This window comes from Ambystoma mexicanum, chromosome 7q (assembly GCF_040938575.1).
Source record: "Ambystoma mexicanum isolate Mex_15411 chromosome 7q, UKY_AmexF1_1, whole genome shotgun sequence".
Taxonomy (NCBI): Eukaryota; Metazoa; Chordata; class Amphibia; order Caudata; family Ambystomatidae; genus Ambystoma; species Ambystoma mexicanum.
The window spans coordinates 887,794,800-887,819,069 of NC_090941.1; the positions used below are offsets into that span (position 1 = coordinate 887,794,800).

At 39.8% G+C, this 24,270-nt stretch overlaps 1 protein-coding gene across 6 annotated transcripts in view; it reads left to right on the forward strand.

Annotated features, from left to right (window-relative positions):
* Nucleotides 1-14,187, forward strand: part of GRM5 (glutamate metabotropic receptor 5) — a 1,801,008-nt gene extending 1,786,821 nt beyond the window's left edge. For 4 of the 6 annotated variants that reach the window (XM_069639438.1, XM_069639437.1, XM_069639439.1 and 1 more), the window contains one exon: nucleotides 587-14,187. In XM_069639438.1, coding sequence (XP_069495539.1) covers nucleotides 587-1,406 — 820 coding nt within the window. In that variant the 3' untranslated portion in view covers nucleotides 1,407-14,187. The remainder of the gene's footprint in view (nucleotides 1-586) is intronic. The other 2 variants (XR_011284099.1, XM_069639441.1) reach the window with 2 other exon arrangements.
* Nucleotides 14,188-24,270: the final 10,083 nt, after the last annotated feature.

Here is a 24,270-nt window from a genome sequence, read left to right on the forward strand (position 1 = left end):
GGTTCTACATATATTGATCGTGGTAAATTTGATTGCGAGCTGGTCGACCACATTTCTTAGATCCCTAAACACCTTTTCCCACATATACTAGGACTGCTATTATTTACTAAACTAAGAACTGTCCTAGCATATTTGTGGGAAGTGCTGGATATTGGGTCAGGTCACCTAGGTTGACCTAATTCGACCAGTCGGCGATCAAATTGACCGCAATCAATAAACGATACATGCTATGAGATAAGCAACATATTGGGATTATATTGTATGTTTGAAATTTAGTCTGTATATAGTCAGAATTGTAGAATTTATATTCCTGTAGAGGTATATTTTGTACTCGCTGCACAGTTGGTACTGTAGTTGCACCTTATGGTACATTTATTTGTGTGGATGTTTTCTAGTCTGGAAGAATTTCTATGGTTCAACTGAACAAATGTGAATTGTGTACATGCGAAGCTGTAGTTGCATACATCGTTAATCAATATTTGTCAATTGTAAAACGAAAGAAAAGTAATACAGTTATATCTTGATTCAGACAACGCACATGTATACAAGCTGTTGAAGACAACTTCTATTTTTTTTTCTATTCCAGCTCTAATGGGAAGTCGGTCACATGGGCTCAGAATGAGAAGAGCAGCAGAGGCCATCACCTTTGGCAAAGGCTTTCAGTCCACATTAAGAAGAAAGAAAATCCCAACCAGACCGCAGTTATCAAGCCCTTTTCCAAAAGCAACCCAGAGAGCCGATACAGCAGCACCTCTTTCCCAGACCCTGGTGCCAAAATGCTTTATGACGTCTCGGAGGCAGAGGAGCATTATCCTGTGCAGTACAGGCCTCAAACCCCTTCACCAATCAGCACAGTGAGCCAGCGAGCTGCCTCTGTCAGCCATGTGGATGATGACGTCCCATCGTTTCACTCGGAACATGCTCAGCGAAGCAGTTCTTCCCAAGGATCCTTGATGGAACAAATCAGTAGTGTGGTCACACGGTTTACCGCAAACATCAGTGAACTGAACTCCATGATGCTCACAGCGAATGCCCCAGGAACCATAGTGCCCACGCCACTCTGCTCTGCATACCTGATCCCGCGCGAGATCCAACTTCCGACAACATTGACCACGTTTGCAGAGGTCCAGTCGCCACCTGCTGTCGACGTTAATGGTGGGTCCCAGTCCACCAGTAAACCTTCTTGTGACAGCGTCAAAGATGGGCCCTCAGAGGTGCCCATCGTAAAGCCAGATCTGGAGGAGCTGGTAGCTCTAACTCCTCCCTCACCTTTTAGAGACTCTGTTGACTCTGGAAGTTCCTCCCCGACCACCCCCGTATCTGAGTCAGCTCTCTGTATGCCAGCCTCCCCTAAATATGACTCTATAATCCTGAGAGACTATTCCCAAAGCTCCTCTTCATTGTGAATGTATTACAAGATCACATGGGATCCCCACAACTGTGAACAGACAAATGAAGCATGAGACATGCTTTCTAGATCTTGTTTGCACTGGTCCACTAAGATGCATGGATCATCGTGGTTGAGAGACAAGTGAGAAAATTCAACTGAGGCATGGGAGGAGATTGTTTTTGAAGACACTGGACAGGTTTTCCTTCTAGTGGCCTTAAAAAAATATGGGCTTTTAAGAAACACTGCTTCTTTGTAAGGGAGATAAATGGGGAGCCAATTCAAACAATGACAAACTAAGTGCTTTTCATTAATACTAATATGTGACTATATACACAGAAAACGCTGATTGTAAAGCAACTGAAAACATTTTTGTTTTTTCCTTTGGTTCCCTTCCCAGAGTTGAACCTTGCCCTTTTATCAAGAATGGAAGACCAAACATGAATGTACATTTTCTATAGACTCAGAAAATCTGGGACCAAAATGCCAGACTTTTTCTACGACGACAATGAAGGACAGGAAAATATGTCCGACACCGACCAAACCGTCGCAAAATACATCGGGCACATGATACAAGACGAAGATAGCTGGTACCTTGCAGTAAGTGATTAACCGAATTAGGGCTTTCAAGTGACTTCTGAAAATACACATTTGTTTGTAAAAACCATATTTTGTAATTCCTGATCAAACATTGACTCGCTCAACATCCTGATTATGGATCCAACATCATTGGAGAAAACACCTGTCGAAAATGACCCTTCTTTTTCACTGTGTTGCTAAGTAATGCAGGAGTAGCAAAAAAAAAAAAAAACATTTCTCGAGTACTGCTCTGAAATTCCCTTTTCAAGGAAAGTTGTTGTGGTGAGCAATGCCTGTCTATTTGCATTGTTAACTAATAGCAAGCTCTTTCTCAATGCGACTCGTACATATTTCCTACTGAGAGTTTGTATGTCCAACTTGACAAATAACTTAAGTGCACACTCTGGGTCCAGTTTTTCCACCTATAGAGTTAATAAATAAGTTTGCCATTTGTGCATTTCTTCCACTAAACAGGACAAAACACATCACCAAAAAGTATAACCTTAATAGAAGTTGATATGACCGTAATCCATTGTTTACAGAAGCTACATAATCTTGTTCTTTTTTTTACATTTTAATGAATATATCTATGACTGTCCATACCATACATCACAGTTGTGGACTGTGTAATTGAAGACTCTTTCCAAGCAATACCTAAGAAAGGACCGGATAGTCAACGTGGTGAGAGAGATCCTCTCCGGTTTGGTTTCCCAGTACTAAGTAGAAAGACCAACAGATGGATGTAGATAGCACTGCTATATGTAGGTTTAATTACATGCCTTTAGGCACAATAATTTCACGTTTATATCTCATTGCTTGCCTGAAGGAAGTGGGAGAGTGCGTAAATGTCATCCACGAATAGAAAATACTGGGCAAGTCCCTTGACACACACACACACACCTAAACTTGATTTGCCCTCGTCATAAGACAGCTATCCTCAGGTGCCAAATGTGTTTTTAATAAGGATAGTACTTGGGCGAACAATGTTCATTGCGATTCAAGTTCAGGTTAGTGCAGCCTTACTGAGAGAAAGCCTTAGCGCGAGAGTCTTGTGAAAGACAGCCATGTATTTTCACAGGAGAGTGGAAGGAAATCTTACAAAAAGGAGTACTTCTTGTTTTCCAAGTATGATCTTGCTAATTTCAAAGAAATAAGAACAATGTTACGTGATTACACAACTGAAGCACATTTAGCCATTTCAGAAGAAAAACGTTATTTCTACTAAGTTTTTGTAAAAGTAAGATGCTAACAATTCTGTGTATTGAAAATGTGTTTATATAACCATGTAACTGAGTTGTCTATATTTCACAGAATGATATGTATATCTTTTGTTTTTTGTAACTTTGATGGTGCCCTTCTATTCCTGCCTGGAGTTGCTCTACACCCCGTCTGGCCCCGCTCTAATCCATGTCTTCATTCCACAGTACAATCCACAGAGTGTTTTGTAAGTGCTGAGTTTTCTGTGAAATACCAATTACCTAATATATATATAAATATATATATGTATATATATATTTTTGTTTTAAAGTAACGTTAGTTTAGTACAAAAGAAAGACAAACTTTACGTTACAGTCCACTAAATTAAACCTCATATTTCCCTCCTTACTAATTACTTGTCTAACATCAAAGCATCCATAAAATTGATTGCAGCACAAGTGATACGAGTATTCGTGCCTGCAATCAAATAGCTCCACCGCTCCTCCATGTTATCATTCTGCGGAGCGAAGTGAGAAAGATGCAGTGATCGCTGCGAAGAAAGCACATTCAATCATTAGATATTTGACTGATTCGACTGAGCAGTTACAAAAACGACATTGGTTTTCAATGGTAAGCGGATTCCTCTTCAACATTTGCATCTCCTCTGTCTTATAAAGGTTAAGATATAGTCTCAGAAATTTGTCACGATGGTAACGTGAAGGGAATTTAGTTAGATATTTTGGAATTGCATCAAGTTTGTTAATTCCAGTCCCAAAATCTAGCGTTGATGCTAGTTTTTTTCGTTTATCATCATTCTGGATCCAATTACATCGACACAGTTTTTTGTGCGCAATTTGTGGTGTTGACAATACCGAGTCCAAAGTAACGCCAGCCTCTTCCATTAAGAGTAGCAATTTTGCAGAACCACACCGGCATGCCCGAATCCACCCAAGGCAGGGTTTCACCCTGTGAAGGTACATAATGGAATGAATTCAGGCCTTAGCAAGGGCGGGCTTCAGACCTCAGTCCACAGTAATTGAGCACACTTCAACATACCTGCCACACACACCCTCACACTTCACCACAAGGCACCTAATTCCTCCAGACCTCATTATGCCAGCCCACAATCCGTCTCTCCCAGCCAGCAAATAGCACATTCATCACCCCAATGACTACCCATTTTTCTCCATCCAACTCCAGCAGACCTTGGTGCACATTGCAAAATTCACACCATCCCCAGCGCTATGCAGCCCATTCCACAGCACACAATGTCCATAGCAAATGACAATCCATGCCTTGACTTGCCACACTCAATCCGCCATACCCAACAGGACCCCATCACACACCAAATGCAATCTAATCCACAAATCCGTACCACTAGCTCACCACTCTGAATTACACAGATCACAACACCCAAATGCATCACAGAACATGCCACTTCACATCACTGCACACCACTAGACCTGACCACACTCCAGCACACTATAACCGGCCAGACGTCATTCAACATATCCTCACAATTTCGGTAGGTTTACATGTTTTTATTTTTATAAAGCAGCAACTCATGCAATCCAGAAGGCCATTCGAAATAAACAATTTCATTTTGGAAATACATTGACGTGTAAGACTTTGAGATGTTCAACTGATAATCACAAATATAAAGTACCAATATGAATTAATCACAGAGATGCAAAAATAGTGAACATCTAAACCAAGTTATGAATGTTATAAATAAGCGCATAGTGAGTTTTATTTAGGAATTGTGCAAGCGCATGGAGATGTGTGTAAACCAACATGCCCAATGGACATATGATCAGGTTCACCAGGGAGTGAACAGGGGACAATGAGGGAGAAGGGATCCACTTGATACTGAGGCTTGTGAAAGATTGAGCTGGGTGATCAGTTAAGATCACTTTTAGCAGTTTATACAGATTGCATTAAAATACCAATACATAGTTTAATAGGTGCGTATTGTAGGTTAAAACAGCCAACCTTTTAATCCTAACTAACACAAGTATGTTGTCCCTCTCACAAGATGATCCAGTGGCAGGTCTATCCACATAGATGATGGTCTGTCCTGTTCCTGTCAAACAGCCATGGGCACCAGGTGCATGCAAGCGTTCAGACTGCCACTGGGAAATGAAATATGACAACTGGTTCCAGCAAGTAGCTTACAACATTATAAGCACATCCTTTCATGAAGTTGTATTAGCCTTAATTCAGCTAATTCAGTAGCCAGGTGTACATTCAGATGTAGAGCCTGTTCTGAGGAGTACTCGCAGATATCTGCCAGCCCCTCATGAGTGCATTCATCAGGAAGAATAGAGCTGATAGAGCTGAGATGCCACTGATATAACATATTGTCAGCTACACCCTCCAGCAAATGTCATCCTTTGGAGAGTACTCTACAAGCATATAGTTAGCAAACCCATTGCTATATTTCATGAGCAGATTAGGTTCCTGTCAGAAGTGGTCTGGTTATGAAGGTGCAGTGCAGTGAGTGAGTAGGCCTTATTGTAATGAATAATGATATGATATGGCATTTCTAACGCATGCAATAAGCAGCAACTATGTTAGCAGAAGGAGGCATGCAATGTAGTAAGGCCACATGTTGTCAGAGATATGATCAACTAACAATAACCCTGCCACTGAGATTCTACATGATTAATTCCTTTTAGGACGTATTCTTTCTCCAGAAAGCAATAACTACTAGAGTCTGTATAATTGGCAGCCCAGGGAGCATGTTGTTTTCGTATTTGAAGTAGGAGCTGTGAGGTTGTCCATGTTAACAATGTTCCTTAGGGAAGGCAGGCATCATCTGTAGTGAATAGATTCACCCCTCAGATTATTGCACGTGTTCCTGAGATCCACCAATGAAATGAAATGATACCTCTTTTAGTGTAACATCAATATTTGCAAAATATGTGGACATTTCCTACAGAGATTGACCTTGTGTATAAAATGGGGATGGAAAAAGATCCAACAAAAGTGCAGCTGTGCCCTTGATTTAATGTATGGATGAGCTTTGGGGTCACAAGCACCAGGTCTAGACCAGCCAGCAAAGGAGAGTCATCTAAGCCAAGCATAAGGCTACATTGGGAGGAATGATGAACATCGTTTGTTGGAGCAAGCCTCTCAAAGGGGCACTCAGGTCACCAAGACCTGCCCCTGCTTTAGGACAAAAGCATGATGGTAATGATAACAATTCAGAAATCATAACACCTTTCTTTTTGTGAATGGAGAGTCTCTTACTTGAAATTCCTGGCCTGCTTTTCCCCTGAAGGAAGGAGAACACAGTTGTGGCTATGGATTTAAAGAACGAGTATGGCAGTAAACTGGTATCATAGAGAGGGGAGGAAATAGGTGGAACAAAATATTTATTGTAGTGTTCCCTCCCTCACCATGAGACGTTCAAGGGGGAACATTTCTTAGACAGGTCAGTTAGATATGCAGTCACATCCCTGGAGCTGAGCATGACTGTCTTGGAAATGGGGTCATCAAACTGAATAACAATGCATTGATATGGCACTGCCATACCAGGCTGCTGGCAGAACGATCCATCTGACTGTACAATACACTAGGAAGCATGCATTGTGCATGCTTGCCATGTAGTTTGCATCTCAGTACTAATGAGTAGTCAGTAATCCTTTCCACGATGGGGGGTAAGGAGATTTTGGGGTAGTCCAGTTATACCACAATGTCATTGGCATTACCTGTTAATATGATTCTGAAGTTTACGCTGGAGACTCCCCTGATAACTAAGTTGTTTCTAGGGCACTGTGGCAACTGTCCCAATGTCAGTATAGACAAGCAGAGTAGGGACACCCCTGGTGAAAGCCACTGCTCAAAGAAACATAAGGTGTCAAGTCACGATTGGAAAGATGTAGAACATGTAAACACTATATGATGAATTCTCCGAGGAGGAGAATCCTTAAGAAATCCAATGCCATTGCATGCATGCCTTCAAAAACTGAAAGGCCTGTTATGTGTACTGTGACTAGACATGCACATGCACAGAAATCCCTGTGTGAGACAACTGAGATTGAAAAGGGCATATTATTAAAAAAAAATGCAGCCCAAGCATGACCTATTGACATTCACTGTTTAGTAAAGAAATGAGACATTTAATATGTTGTGTTGACTTTGATGTTTGAGAGTCTGATCATAGGCCTTGAGAAACTGCATATCCATCGCCAGCTGACCTATTTTAGAGGTGGAGACTCATTGTTCTAGGTCCTCCACCCCCTGTTGAATGACCATGGTTTGCTGTTATTGGCTTGCAGCTTAACATTGGTGGTCACCATGTAGCATTTTAGTGGCATGACATGAGGGAATAAATGATCAATAATAGCGTTTTTAGGGTGTGCATGAGTACCTCTTGGCCTTATTTATGGTTATGCCAAGGGTCATCATTAATGTATTTTTAGCTTGATAGTATGTAGGATTCAGTACACAGTTTGGCTACCAGAGCACAGCCTCGCCTGAATATGGTTTCCACAACATGGGAAGTGGGGTGTGCCACTATACCTGATATCCGAGGAACATGCTTTGGATGTATATTCATGAGGAAATGCCTATTGGCAGTCAGTATGCAAGGTCAGGAATGTCATGTATATGGCAAGCCAGGGTGCTAATAAAATGGCCCCAACTGGGACATTTCTGTTTGGAATTATGGCCTATCAGTGCAAGCAATCATGAATACAGCCCCATGCCAAGGTGACACCAAGTACAGCTAGTGACAGACCTCTAGGTAGGGCAGAAACGTTATGCTGCTTCCCACCATGTGGTTGAAGTCTTGGGAGGATAGCTCAGGGGCAATGTGGTTGCCTTGGAAGCAAGACGATGTGGAGCAATACAGGTTATTAAGTATTGGGTATTAAGTGCATTAAAAAATAGCCATTTACAATTACAATAAAAGATGTGACTTGTCTAGTGATTGCTGCACCAGACATGTAAAGCACTGCCAGAGCCTCTTGGTGGCTCCCTCTCCACTTTCCAGCAACTGCTGCCTGATGGGTTCAGTCCCCACCATGCCAGAATCACTGATGTTCAGTCTCTTTTATGGGCCTCCGAGCCTACTTCACTGTTGCTCGCCATCTCTTGATTCAGTATAGACCTACACAAATTGGCAAATACACCAAAACAGTGTGGGGTCACAAATCTGAGTTAATAAGGACATTACATTTTACATAATGCCGATACATTTGCAGCATAGCTTAAGACAAAGCCTCCATCTTGGTTAGGCTCCTACATTTCCTCTCCAACAAGGCCATCACTCTTCCCCATATCCTAAAGCAGCCTGACACACTTTACCTCTCACATTAATACCATACAACTCCCTAACAGGCTGCAATAACCCACAAACACTTTCCCTACCACACAAATCATATTCCACCAAGAGCATATCAAAACTCTCCATGCTCAACACCCTCAAACAATGTGCCAATTCCAACAGCATCTTTCACACACTACTTAACAATATTGCTAATCATTGCAATCCAGTAAACCACAACAAAACTCTTTACACCTTTGCCACACACTTGCCTCCACATCCAGTGCACCACAGTCCACTCTATCAGTTATCATCATACTACACCACGACCCACAAATGTTGACAATGTCCCATTCTACTATTTGTGAACAAACACTATGGTCAAACCCCCTGACCAAACACTATGCACCACCAATCACTACATATTATCACACATACTCCAGGGTCCTTCAATACTCACAAAACCTGGTAACAGAAAGCACCACTCCACAACTCAATCCAGTTATAACCTCCTTAGCCCACTGCACTGTAATAGATGTAATAGATCGAAAGCAAAGACTATTCTCTTCTGCACCTGTCTGTTCCCTTTACCGGATAGAGAAAATGGCAGTGCTCATTGATAAGCACTTTGATTTGTTCATGTTATTGACAGAAAGAATAAATAATCAAAATAAAACATGAATTGCCACTTAATGTGTGGCATTTAATATTCAAAATACATCACTATTCAGCCCCCCTGAAAACCAATCGTCCCCTTAAAATCGGGGGGTTTCTCCCCCGAACCTCTCTTTAATCCACGGCCCCCTCCCCGCCATAACTATGCTTGCTCAGCTCCCCTTGCAGACAGATACATGTGCACTGTCAAACACACACAACATACACACAGACAAACAGTCACGCAAACACTCACCTCACAGGCGACTTCTGTCGGCCATCCCCGCCCTGCCTGTCATCCCCTGCAGGCACTCGTGTGTGGCAGGACAGTTGGATTTAGAAAGACCGCGCTGAGCTGTCTCAGAGCAGTCTTTCTAAATCGGTCTATTTAATTTTTTAGAATAGTAAATAGACCATTTCACTTAATGCCAACCACATGTGCCGCAATACAGGTTTGATCCCAGGGTCGGGCGTTTGGAAATCAACTGTTCACTCTGCACATGCTGCATTTGGATGCCAGGGCTCATAGATGTGATATGCATCACTATGAGGGACAGGAAACTTGAGACATTTGAAAACCTAGATTTGGCTAGATGTAATTAAATTCGAAACCAGACGCAAAGCAAGAACTAAATCCAAATTCCTAAACAATTAAACCTGTGCAAGCTAATTGAGAATCTTGCATTCAAAATGCAAGCATTATATATATTTTAAATGCATGTAAACTGTACAGTGTAATTTAACATATGTCAATTATAGGAAATAACCCAAAATGCGCTCCCAAATATATTTTGATATTTTACTCAGAGTTTTACTTATAAGTTTACAAACGATTTTGATATCCGGTTAAAGAAAGTTGGAGGAGCGACAATAACATTAACCTTGAATTTCCCTTTCGCTCCCTCACGCTCCTCTCTTTATCTCTCTGCATATTCTTTCATTCTCTCACTTTCCCCGTCTCTGCCTCTCCCGCTCTCATTTTCCCCTTTGCTCCATTTTCACTTCCCAAGATGTATTGTCTAGAGTGAGTGAAGCATGCAGCATTATCATTTCATATTCCTGAGTATTGTTTGATTGTCTCAATGAGAGACACTGCAGCATCCTTTTTATTCAATAACTTCTTTTGTTATCTAATCATAAATCTACTCACAATAAGGCAGCTGTTTTTCTAATAGGACTGGGCCAGAGTGTGGGAACACTATAGCTGTACAGGAACCTAGTAGCTCAGTGGATTTCAATGGACTCTGATTCATGGAAGATCCTCGGATGTACATGTGCATGGACCAAGAGACAATTTTCCTAAATCGTTGTGATATTGAGATGGATTGGATTATTGAACATCATCGCTATAAAACTGTGGATTATCAATCTAAGGCATCCTTCATCTTTCACCAGCACATAAATACCTTTTTTGGATATATTGTAAATCTGTATTATAATGACAATGAATTTCATGTTGTTGATGATAAAGAAAATAATTACGACTGTGCCTCTAGCTCTGAGTGACTTTTGTTCAGTGCATTGCAGTGTTTTTGTTAATCTATTATGTCAGATTGTCAATTGGTTTAAAGTTACTTCCTTCCCAATGGCAAATAAATAAAAATATCAAAGTATTGCTAAAAAATGATGCAAATTTAATGTTAATAGTAATCTGGATTTAACTGTGTTTCCATGTTATATTGCAGGTTACGTTTACTGCTACTTTGCCATTTTTCTCATTATGTACTAGTGCAAAGCTTGAAAAGTGTCCAAGGGAAACAATGCCAAAAGAAAGAATAGGGCGTGTTAGGGCTTTAATCACAACAACTACTCTCTGATTGGACATGATGATGCCTGCCTGTGAAGCTACACCCCTGCTGCACCCTTAGCAGTGCCCCCAATGCAAAGGATTTATTTGCTAAAGAACTGGTTTGCTCAATGAATCAATGGTTAATTTAAAGTATCCACAAAAAAACATTGGCCACATTTTTTTGCAGAATTAGCTTTTCAGCAAATTGCAAATCGCCTCCATGTTGAATCAAATGTTCACTTTGGAAAAGAGACCAACATGATTCAATAAGTAGATAAACAAATCGATTCGGGACCCAAGTGAATTCATTTTAGAAAAAAATATTGATTCTTTAAAAGAAACTGTGACAAAAATATTTATATTTGAGACCAAATATTTTGACCAAAAAAAGAAGTAATTCCTTTACAAGGACAATCATTATTTTCGAAGAACCTTTGTTCTTGTTGAAAACTAACCTTTTTGTTACACAAAGGTTTGGTGTATTAACATGTTTTTTTCACAAATCTAAACCTGCAGGACATTTCTTCGTAAAATGTTATGCATAATGTTTTTCCAGATGTTCAAACTCAACAGCAATTTACAGTTCTTTATAACAACAATAGCAAGAGTTCTCCAAGCTTAATGATATTGATGAATTGGCATCAGTGAGCGAATACACTTGAAAGTTGACTAGCAGTTTAGGATGTCATTCCGAAACAGTTTTGGCATGCCTCATTCCTATTGGGTGTCCGAAGGTTGCTGGCAGTTCTCATTCTAAACTTTTGCCGGAGCTCAAAGTCCCATCCTCTCAAATCTTTGGGTCAAAACACAGGTCTTAAGAGGGTCTGTAGCTTATGACAATGTACCAAGAATGTACATCACATCACAACTCTAACTTACAAATATACAAAATGTTGGCAACATGCATTTCTTGCTTTGAATTCTTATAGTCAGAGATACAAGTGTCATATGTCCATTTTGAGAATAAGTCATACACCTAATTCGTTTAATGCTTGCAGATTTTCCTGTGGTCGTTCTTCATGCAATCATCAATCATTTCACTCTTACTTTCTCGTTCCTCCACCATAGATACTAAAGATATACAATGGGTTGAAGAACCTTCTTACTTCAGGTTGTGACTTCATGGAATTCCCCACCAATTAGTCGTCACTTCCTCCATGACACAGGTAGTATTTAAGAAAACTCTTGCATTAGGCTGATCTACCTGGTTGTAGGTGTGTGAACTGCTAGTGCTGAGCAAGGCTTGCGGAATGTGCGTGCTTATACACAATCCACCTTAGAGCATATTAACATTTCCAAAAGTAAATTGCTTGTGCTTAGGAATTTTCAGACTGATCAAAAATTCCATCCACAAGAGCAGGGATTTGGAAATCAAAGACATAGGCCCTCATTACGGCCCTGGCGGAGATCGTGGTGCAATATGCACCATGGAGCACGGCGGAAAGCTGCCGATACCGCCATGGGGGTTGGCGGATTTACCGCCCCATTCCGACCTTGGCGGGGCGGTAAATCCCCATTCCCCATTTTACCCTTCCCCATTCCCATTTTTGCCCCATAGGGTATAATGGGAGTGGGGAAGGCGTTAATTACGCCACCGTAAAATACGGTGGCGTAATTAGCAACAAGGTCCCGTAGCGCCATGGATTTCTCCGCCCGGAAAAACCAGGCGGAAACGGCTCCATGGCGCTACGGTAACTCGTAGTAGGGCGGACGGGTCCGCCGCGAATACCGCTGGCGTAAACCCACTCCGCCAGGGTCGTAATGAGGCCCATAGTGCTGATGTCTTTTCATCCCTTGTACAAGTATTTGTGGATTAGTGGAAAAAGACGGAGATATTTTAAGGAGACATATAAGGCTAAATGAAGTGCTTTAAAAATCAACATTGTAGGTGCTTAATCTCACTGATGATCCATATTATACTAACCTTTAGGTCATCATCTATTTAAATGTGTTTGAAAGGTCTTCAAGGGTCCAGTTGGTTATCACTTGCTTGACCCGATTTAAGAAAATACCCTCTATCTTTCCTGCAAATGGATGTAGAATGTTGAGACATACCGGCTCAACAGGTTTCCCCATATCTGCAGGAGGGATCAGGTCACTCCATTGTCTGATTCCTTTCACTGGTTTTGCACACGTGTGAAGTAATTTTTGAAATACAAAACAATGTGCCTATTGTAAGCCAATCACAGTGAACACCAGGTGCTCCCTGATTTAGCAACATCTGCAACGTTGGGCACGTGTGTATAGTTAAAGCAACTCATATGCAGAACTCAGTACCACATACTTCAAAGTTCTATACCCACATTTAATTTCGCAGTGCAGATTTTGGGTGTCGAATGGCCAAATGGAAATCATACCCTCAAATTATAATTTTAAACCAATTAAAAACTGAGAAGATACATTTCAGTTCTACCAATTGATCCCTTTTACATATATGTGTTTCAACACTGCTACACCCAAACCAACAATATGTGGGGCAAATGTGCACAATGCAAATTCATGCCTCCCAGCCACATAAACAGAACATCTACTTAGGGTTCAAACATTCCATATGCCACTCTGATAAGTGAGTCCACTGGGAAAGATGGGTTGGTCAGGCTTTGGCAGACTACACTTTTGGTTACAGCTTAGTGTCAAGCTGCTGGAGTGCCCGTACTTATCATTTGAAATCGTTAATATGTGAAAGAAAAATGTCAAAACAACATTGTGCTAGAGCGGAGTGAAGTAAAAACCAGGTTCATCTTTATGATGCCAATTGGTGTATATAATTGTTTTTGTCTGAGTGAGGATGCCGCAAACATGAAATAAATGGCAACAATTTCTGACCTGTCAATTGTGAACAGTTATACCATGTATATTACATGTAATTAAAGAATGCAATGGCAGTTGGCGGTACAGTATTTGTAATTAGAAATCATTATCAATGTTTTTAGCGAAATGGTGCCAATTCTAAAAAAAAGGTGTGTGTGGGCTACGAGTATTGGTAATGTATTTCTTTGCGTAAATCTTATATCAGAAGTACATGTTTTTAATCTTCCAGCAGTTTATCTTTTTTATGTTGTCGCTGCTTATATTACTAAAGGAAATTGGGAATGCAATGTTATTATTTTGATGTGAAATGAGGATGAATTTTAATGAACAAAATATTTATATCAGCTATGTTTTTGCTTTGTACTTGTATAAATGTAATTTATTTTGGTATTTTTAAAAAAGACATTTGCTTGTTTCTAAGTTATTTACATCATGTTACAGTTGGTGTTTATGTACAGTCAAGTATTTTTGAACAATATTAAAGACCTGTGATATGACTGTAGTCACTTTTATTACACATTCACTAGCTGAAAAATAGCTGTTGTGTGTGTGTGTGTGTGTGTATATGAGAGAGAGAGAGTGTATGTTAAACTCAATGTGAATGCAATGAAGATGGAACACACGCTCCTTAGCCTGGTTTCGTAAAACAGTACTTTGTCAGGATAACACAGACTTCTGTGAATTACATTACATTTTTGCACAACAACTTTGTCAAACTCATCCCCATGTAAAATTGAATTATCCATGGATTGTCTAAGGCCCCCAGCAGTGTGTTAGGAATGAAACAACACTGGACCCACTCTCACTTCTTTCCTGTGGGATGGGCCAAAACCCTGATTGATTGTGGACTGTCAGATTGCCCACAGATTACATCACAGTTAACATTCAACCATTCTTTGTATTGAATACAGCAATAATGAAGTTGTATTTTCTCAAGCGCTATTCTTTTGTTTTGTTTCATATTGATATAGTTCAATATGAAAGAAACATCAACCTTTCAATTTGAAAGATAAATAACAAAGATTACTATAGTATAAGACATTTTACATTGATATGATTAAAAGAAAGACAATTAGAATACGAAGACACATCTCTTCATCTTCTCTTATCTCTTAAATTCAGGTTACAATTGTTTAACATATAAAAAACATCACAAATCATCGTCTAACGGTAAAAGAAAGTGGATGACATCAATTCTTACTGTTGTTCGTCTGGTGCAAAATGCTTCATGCCAGAGTACTTCTGGTGTTAGAATCCTGAAATCTTTGAAGTTCATTTTTAAATAAAAGTTCTGCTTGTGCGCAAGCATGGGACATGCTGTTATTAAGTGTTTTAGAGTCTCTGGCTGTTTTGTTTTTTTGCAAAATCTGCATACATTTCTGAAGATTTGTGATGTGAATTTTACTAAATAAGATTCAGAGGCACAATACTTTTTCAGGGCAAATGGATTGTTCTTGAAATCTCTATAAGTCAAACACAATTGCAGAGTATTAATCCAATCATGTTGCGAGAGTTTTACTTTGGCACGTATTGGATTTTTCAGCAAAGGTTCAGACGATATGTCTGCTGCTTCCATGATGTTTATATTTTCACACTTCCATGTTGCTATAAACGGATGGCTGGAGGACAATAGGTAAGTAGATAATACATGCAGTAGGGATTCTGATTCAGTTGACAATAAGCACTTCATGTACATGGAGCATATTTTCCACGCATACAAGCTATATAGAGATAACAACACTAATTGATGCCTGTTTATGGACATCGGTTGGCTTGGAGGTAAAGAAAGACCACGTTTCCAAAAATCCCATCAAATTTGAGACAAAATGATTCTGGTCTCCATATCTTGGTCTCTGCACCATACAAAACTGTTGGCACTATTTTTTGATTGTAGAATGTTAGCACTGGGACACAAGAATATTTTTCATATTTAACATATATTATACGGGCTTGTGCAAAAGCCGTTATCATCTTGGACTTGCGCTCTGCAGTGTACGAGAGATCGGAAACTTTGATCATTCATATTTACACCTAAGTAGCAGGATTCATGAACTACTTCAAGTCTTGTTTCATGCAGAGACCATCTGCAGGAGCTCTTATCACTATGTCTCTTGCCACAATGTAGAACTTTTTTTTTTTTTAATTGACTAGCAGCAGATTTTCATTGGCATATTCTCCTAATGCAGTTAAAAGATTTTGTAAACCTCTTGCAGTCTCTAACAAGAGAACCAAGTCATCTGCCTAGTGTAGCCATGGTATGGGATGGTGTCCTAGTTTGGGTGAGTCAGAAATTACATTGGTACATTTTTTCTTAAGGTCAGAAATGAAAGAGTGGAACAAGGCTGATGCAAGGATGCATCCTTGCTTCAGCCCCCTAAAGGTTGAAATCGGAGTGGATAGCTTACCATCCAACGTTAAGCAAATTTGTACCGTTGTATTGGTATTGGTCTATCAAAGTTCGGATGGATCGGGGACACTGTGCCTTGTACAGTTTTGCCATCAACAGTTCTCTAGATACCGAGTCAAAGGCAGTCCTAAAATCGATAAAAGCCATGTAGATTTGTTGCTGCATTAAATTGCAATTTGCTTTCAAAGCACTAATGGTTAATAAATTAACTGCCGTGCCCAGGCCAGGTACAAACTCTGTTTGAAAGGGATCCAAAGATTTTGCATGATTATCCAGCGATTAAAGTCTCTTAAGACCAATCGGGCAAATATTTTACTTGGAGCACTTAGAAGAGCAATTGGTCTGTAATTGGCCGGGGACTGTTGATCACCTTTTTAAAAAATGGGCACGATTATCGATTTTAGCCACAAGGGTGGAATGATTTCCGTTGTTAGTACCTGTGTAAACATAGTGAAAAGAATTTTGGCCCAAGCTTCAGGATGATCTTTAAACATAACATTATGGAGACCGTCAGGTCCCAGAACTCTGGAAGAGCTTAATCTCAAAATATAATACATAATGTCCTCCTCGTCAAAACTGAGATTGATATTACCAGACATTAATTTGCGGGAAAAAGGTCTATTGCATAAGGGTAATGCATATAGAGCAGTCAAATAATCGTTCCAGTGCTGTTCATGAACTGCATTTATCTGCATAGTAACCTGTGCGATATGGTTCGTCTCATTTAGTAAGCTTCATATCAGGGCAGAATTTTTAGTTGCTATGGATGCTAGCATTTGTTCTCCATCTTTCTGCAAGAATACTGCTTTTTGCGCTCAAATCCAATTCTTATAGTGAGTGTTGAGCTGTCTGAGGCTACTAGATCTTAATTCCAGAGGTAAACCACAACTGATCCTCTTTGCTTGTTGGCACATTGTTTTTTATCCTGCAATTCCAGATCATAAGTATGTTTCTGCTTATAAATCTTTTTTATCGTCATAGATTGATGTTGATTAAAAATGTACAGACCTGCAAAATAGAGCCCTTCAGAGAGAGCTGCAGTTTGACACAATGCATGCAAATTAGTTAAAATGCAATCATTCAGACCTTTTAAAGATTTTTCTGACCAACAAAATGGGTTTCTACCTAAAGATATAATGAGGTTGCCATCATAATCACACATTGTTACATGTGTTCGCTGAGCGGACCAGCTCCAAGTTAGAGAGAGTATCTCATGATCACTATGTTTTTGCAGCTTGATTTTAAAAGTCTCAGCTGCCGCAAAGAGATCTTTCCCTGTATATATAATCGATGATGGCTTCTTGTTGGAGCCTTTTCCAGGTGCTTTGCGGGGAACATCACCGGAAAGAGCTCCATTCAGCATTACTAGCTGCCTATCGGTCATAAGAGTAGACTAACCTCACCTTAGGGTAGGTTCAGCAGCAGCTGTATCAGAGAAACAATAGATATTCAAGTCTCCGGCTTGTGAGTGATAGATGGTTCACTCATAATAAGGTCTAGGACTATTTCAAGGTCATGCAAAAATGTGTCAGCACCTATGCCCATATGGCTCCAACAGACATTATTTAGAGTTAGGGTTTTAGAAGGAAATTTGATCTTCACCAGCTGTATATACACTTTTTTCAGCTGAGTCCTTGTGGTCCTTGTTGTCTGCTCCATTCTGTCCCAGCGTGGTCTGCCATCAGTGGTTGTCAGTGGAGGAGGAGCTAATCCATTGAATCGGGCCGTGGAGAGCAGAGCGAAGCGGAGACCGCAGAGTCCTTCTGGTCTGCTCTATTCTGTGCCAGCAAGGTCTGCATTAGTGGCTGTGAGTGTAGGAGGAGCTAATCAATTGAAAAGAGCTGTGGAGAGCAGAGCGAAGTGGAATCCGCAGTCATTGTGCTCCTTGTGTGATGAGTTGAAGAGAGTGGGCGGATCCGGGACATGCCGTTGGAATTCTACACACAGGAGCTGGCACCTGGGAGCTGTGTAACGTGCAGTCTTGGCTTACGGCAATGACACGGTCCTTAAGGCCAGAACCCCCAGGCTCTACAGGCACTGGTTGATGCGTATGCCTCCTTCATGACCAGCCTGGGTTTGAAGATTAACACGGCCAATTCAGCAGTGATAGGCATAAGTGGAGGTAGGAGACTTATTAAAATACGTCCAATTCTCTGCAAAGGGGAAGTCATGCCTATGGTGGCGGAATATGATTACTTGGGAGTCAGGTTTTCGGAGTCTTTATTGGTGGCACTCACGTAAAGAAACAGTCCTTAAAAATGTGTCAGTATTTGGGGGGCCTATCCCGTTTTCTAGTGAAATGTAAGGGACAGCATTTGCAATCGGCCCTCAAGGTTTACACCATGCAAGTAAAAGCTGCTACACTTTATGGAGCTGCACTATGGGGATTTTGCAAAACAGGTGATTTACAGAGAAAGGAAAAGCTTATGGGTCTACCTGGTTCTTCGTTCTGCGCCTCGGTTCACAGAGAGGTGGGGATGGCTTACTGAGAGGATGATTGGACTGTCACCCCGAGCATGTTATAGCTGAGAATTTTGGGACATGTAAACTCCATGCATTGTCATTTTATAATAAGAGCCACGCTGAATAGGGAGCAGTGGGCCAAAATCCCATGGCTAAGGTCAGTAAAGGCGCTTTTGGGTAAGTGCAATGTGTTGGTTGTGCCACCTCTCTCAGCACTGCTACTGCTGCAGCAAGTTTTATCCTCTAAGGAAGACGTGACCTGGCCAACTGTGGCTAAACACATGACTGTAGCACGTGTGGCAAAATTAGATAAGACAACTTTCATAAGCTCATAAGTGGGACACCAAGCTTACAGCAGTATCTTGTCTAGGTGAAGGAAAAATATCAAAGCTGGCTATCACTAGGGCACGGTTTGACTGTTTACGGCTGTAGGGCAACACAGGGAAATGGGTGGGTTACCCAGATGATCCAAGTTTTCCAGTGTGTGGTGCCCTGAATGAAAACTTGAGCCATTTATTATTGTTCTGCACGGGTTATGAGGATATTAGAAAACGGGCTATCTTGCAAGTATTAAAATGTACAAATCTGCGCCAGCATAGGCCGGCCATGATTTTTCTACTTACGGCAGGAACTGAACTGACAGCGTGGGCTACCCTGTCTTACCTGAAGGCCGCCTTGTATCAAAGAAAGGGGTTTTTATGAGGTTAAATGGTTGCATTTTAGCAATAGAACAGTGTGGTCCAAAGGCCAATGTGAACAACCAGCGCTAATGCTCAATATTAGGAATATAAAAAAGGCAGCGTTCAACTTGAAAATTTGAGGGTGCCAGGACCAAGAACCCTCAGTAATAGATAAGTTAAGTGTAATCAGTGAACTGCGCCAATTAACAATAATACAATAACAATTGAGTTATATTTTTAATTCAATTCCACAGCCTGACACGTGTTTCGAGCAAAGCTCTTTTTCAAAGGCTGTACATAGTTTCAAATATAAAATCAATAGCATGTTCATTATTGTATGCACATCATAACAATTGGGCAAACACCAAGGGGTTAAGAACGGAAATTGGCCAAAAATAAATGTGTAATACATGACAACAAAGTTAACGTCATGACAATATTGCACAACAATTATGGTTAAATAACATTAAATGATAGTGAAAACATTTTTCAAATTCATACAGTCAATTACCGTTTGATAAAAGGCATCCATCCGGTTCCAAAACCAATAAAAGGGATGACAAAACAACATGGAAAAAGAATAAGTGCGTGCGGTGATCAAACAACCATAGATGAATTAATATGCTGAATCAACTAAAATAGTCAAGACTATCTAGATATATTTACCGATGAACCTTGTCCAAGAAGAATCTGTACAACAAAAATTCACAAAGATTATCGATTGCCATAGCTATTACGTCCACAGCCCAACCAAAATTCCACGACATTTAGTATAAAAAATAAAAAGGAATTACCTTAATATTACTTGCAATTGCAATAACAATTAGAGGAAATCTGCAGTAATTCACGTACGGAAGGGAATTGTTGCCCGTAAGGATGCAATAATCAACCAATTCAGGATGAACCACGTATCCAATGTCAGTAGATGATTGAACAGTTAACAAATAGGAAAAAGGGGAAACAAGCACGGAATTAGGTGAAAGCGCCTGATTGAAACACAGGGACCGTATCAAAAGGACATGCAGACCGCTTATCAGCCTTCCGGCAACAACAGTATCCAAGGGAGAGCGCGCACGCGTAGTACTGCTTGTGTAGTTAAGGAGGAAACTAGATTGCATAAGCATCAACGTGACAGAACATCCAGTGGCGGCCATATTGGGTGAGGGAGAGGACCAGCTACAGTCAAGTGACATGCTACTGAGCCGTAATTAAACATTAGGATCCACCAATTAATTGTGAGATGAAAGCGGATATGTTAGTACTTTTACATGCATAATTAAGGTGTTGATATGAAATAAAATTAAAATTAGCGCACTGAAAGTAGTGAATCCTGGTTACATAATCAACACACACACCCATTGGTGCTGCTAAGCCTGAATTACCACTTGAGACTAAAATTTAATTGAAAAAATGATCCGAATCATCTGGCGCAATTATATATATTATTGTTGTGATAAGAAGGATAAGTCTTAGCGCTCTGAAAAGATATGTCATCCTAGGTTGTGTAATCAACCACACACACCCATTAATTCATCACGGGGCATAATCACAGTCTGGTTAGCTCCCGTTACAATCAGAAAATAAAAATAAATATAACTATAGATAACATAAAGAACACGGTAGTCGAGTGTAGCTACCTAAATGTCAATGGCACAAGCAACCAAATTTACTAATTTCACTCAATAACAAAGTCTGATGCGAAATTTACATAAGATCCAGTTATCCATAAGGCAACACATGAGTCAGCAACTATATGCGACTTATGTAAGTTACAATCAATATAATTAAAGCTGATTAGAACCATACATTGATAAGAAAGTATCTGAAATAAGAGGAAATCATAAGAATACATTAAATTCATGATCCGAATTAAGTCCACAATTAACCAATCTATGTTTGCAAATAAGTCTTGCTTCCAATTGTCTGAGTCTAAGTTCCATATTGCCACCTCTTTTTAAAGGACGTATTTGAGCCATCATCCTGCATGAATGACTGTGTGCAGGTACAGATTGATCTATTTAAATTTATCAGAAAGCTCAAGTTAAAGAAGTTCTTTGCCACACAGGTCAAACAATACTCCCCTATGACGCCTGTCGCCGAACTATCAGAACTTACACTGCAAACAATGATGAGTACACACATACTTATGTCTATCGATGAGTCAATGTCTGACAGTGAGTCTAATCTTCTTGATACCATGAAAGAATTAGATATTCAGCATCGTAATTTGACAATTAAAGAATTTGCAAACAAATCCAAATGTACTCCTATTCTTTCAGATGATAATGTCATAGATACTTTTCATCTGGTCGTGACTAATGACATACACACATTGTTTGATCGTTGTTCTTCTCGTTCTCATCATACATATTCCAATCTATCATTAGCACAACGTTCCGCCCTGCACAAATTAGCATCTAACGACTCGCTGGTGATTAAGGAGGCGGATAAAGGTGGTAACGTTGTAATTATGGATAAAGCAGACTATATTTCTATGGCACTCGACCATTTGAATTTTCCTGGTTGTTATGCCATTTTGAAAAATAATCCTATCGCACATATACGTAACAAAGTTCACTCTTTAATCGACAAATGGTATAAACTAGGCATCATTACAGATGTGGAAAAATGTTTTTTGTTCTCTGACAAACCTACAATGCCAACTGCCTATTTTTTGCCTAAGATTCACAAGCCGTTTGACAAGATACCTGAAGGCAGACCCATCATCAGTGGCCAGGGTGGAATCTTGGAACCTATATCAGTTTATGTTAATGAATGTATTGCACCACTGGTCCACTCCACACCTACATACATACGAGATACTATGCATATTCTTGATATTCTTGCACAATTGCCTTGTATTTCTGAAGTATTATTGGTCACACTTGATGTTAAATCACTATATACTTCTATTGATCATCATAAAGCAATTGCCAGCATTACTTATATTTTCCGACACAAATCAGCATCATACCATGTTCATATTGAAATGATCAAAGAATTTCTTATTGCGCCTTGCAAAAAAATGTTTTTCTTTTCAATGATAATTATTACCAACTATTGATTGGGATTGCAATGGGAGCTAGCTTTGCTCCTTCTGTGGCGAATATATTTATGCACCAATTTGAAGAACAATATGTGTTTCATAACAAAGTTTTTTCTCACTTGATATATCTTTGGAAAAGATATATTGATGATGTTTTTATGATTTGGACTGGTAATGTGGCGGAACTAAGTGAGTTTGTCAATTTTCTAAATGTCAACAATTGGGGTTTGCAATTTGTACATCATTATTCCTATGATTCTGTGGATTTTCTTGACTTGAATATCTCGATGTCCCCTACGGGTTTTATCACTAAAACCTTTCGCAAACCCACCTCAGTTAATGCAGTTTTACACTCATCTAGTTCTCATAAACGTTCTGTTATCAACAATATTCCGAAAGGTGAGTATATTAGAGCTAAACGGAATTGTTCCCTTAATGCTGACTTTGATGCGGAAAAACTGTTTATACATGACCAATTTGTACAACGTGGGTACCAACCAAATCTTCTCGCTAAGGTTGAACGTGAAGTGTCTAGTATGAAGAGGGCTGATTTACTTAAACCTAAAACTAGAACAAATTTAGCTAACACGCCTTTTAATAAAATCAGACTGATTACTCGATACAACAGTGATAGTAATGAGGTGTATGCTATACTAAAACGTCATTGGCACCTGCTCCACCTTGACAAGGATCTTACCAAACTACTGGAACCAAACCCATCAATAGTATTTAGTAGAGCTCCCACTCTTAAAAATCTCTTATGTCCGTCCTTTATGGCACCAGCACTCACTGCTAAAACATGGCTAGATCAAGGGCGCTTGAATGGGTTTCATAAATGTGGGAATTGTAACATGTGTTCACACACATTTGAATCCGAGGCTCTTGATTTTGGCACAACAGGCAAGCATGTAATTAATTAATTTATTAATTGCAACACAAAGTTTGTAGTGTACTGCATCATATGTGTTTGTGGCTTATTCTATGTTGGGAGCACCATCGGGCCACTTAAAATTCGGATCCGTGAGCATTTGGCCTCTTTGAACAAACAGGATGCTAAATATCCATTGGCATTACATTGGCAGACTTTACACCAGTTGTATGACTCCAAAGACTTAAAATTTATTGGGTTGGCTCAAATACGTCCTTTAAAAAGAGGTGGCAATATGGAACTTAGACTCAGACAATTGGAAGCAAGACTTATTTGCAAACATAGATTGGTTAATTGTGGACTTAATTCGGATCATGAATTTCATGTTTTCTTATGATTTCCTCTAATTTCAGATACTTTCTTATCAATGTATGGTTCTAATCAGCTTTAATTATATTGATTGTAACTTACATAGGTCGCATATAGTTGCTGACTCATGTGTTGCCTTATGGATAACTGGATCTTATGTAAATTTCCCATCAGACTTTGTTATTGAGTGAAATTAGTAAATTTGGTTGCTTGTGCCATTGACATTTAGGTAGCTACACTCGACTACCGTGTTCTTTATGTTATCTATATTTATATTCGAATAAACATATTACAACAACAACATATATACGTTTGGAGCAGCCCAAGGTTCCAGTTGGAGACAAGAGGCTATTTTTGTTGCGACTAATAATCCTGCAACAGGTCTACTTTTGGGGAGAATGTTTGCCGACAGTAATGAGATATTATGACCATCCCAGACAGGCGGTTTCGATAACCATGTCTCCTGGAGGGCTACAATGTCATAATCATTTAGTTTGTTTACAGATGCATCCATTAGGTGCATAAATCCTCGGGTGTTCCAACTTGCGAGATTATAACATTTCTTATTTTCTCCCCTTAGGTTGTTATGCATGAGTTGCAAGTTGTGCAAGTGGGTGTTTCTGATTACCCATAAGTACCTCTGATTGATGTACCTCCAAATGATCGCTGCTCATTTGGAACACTCATGTTGCTTGGACTGAAAAGATCTGTTAAGGTGGGAGTCTTGCGGGAGAGAGAAGCCTAAGCC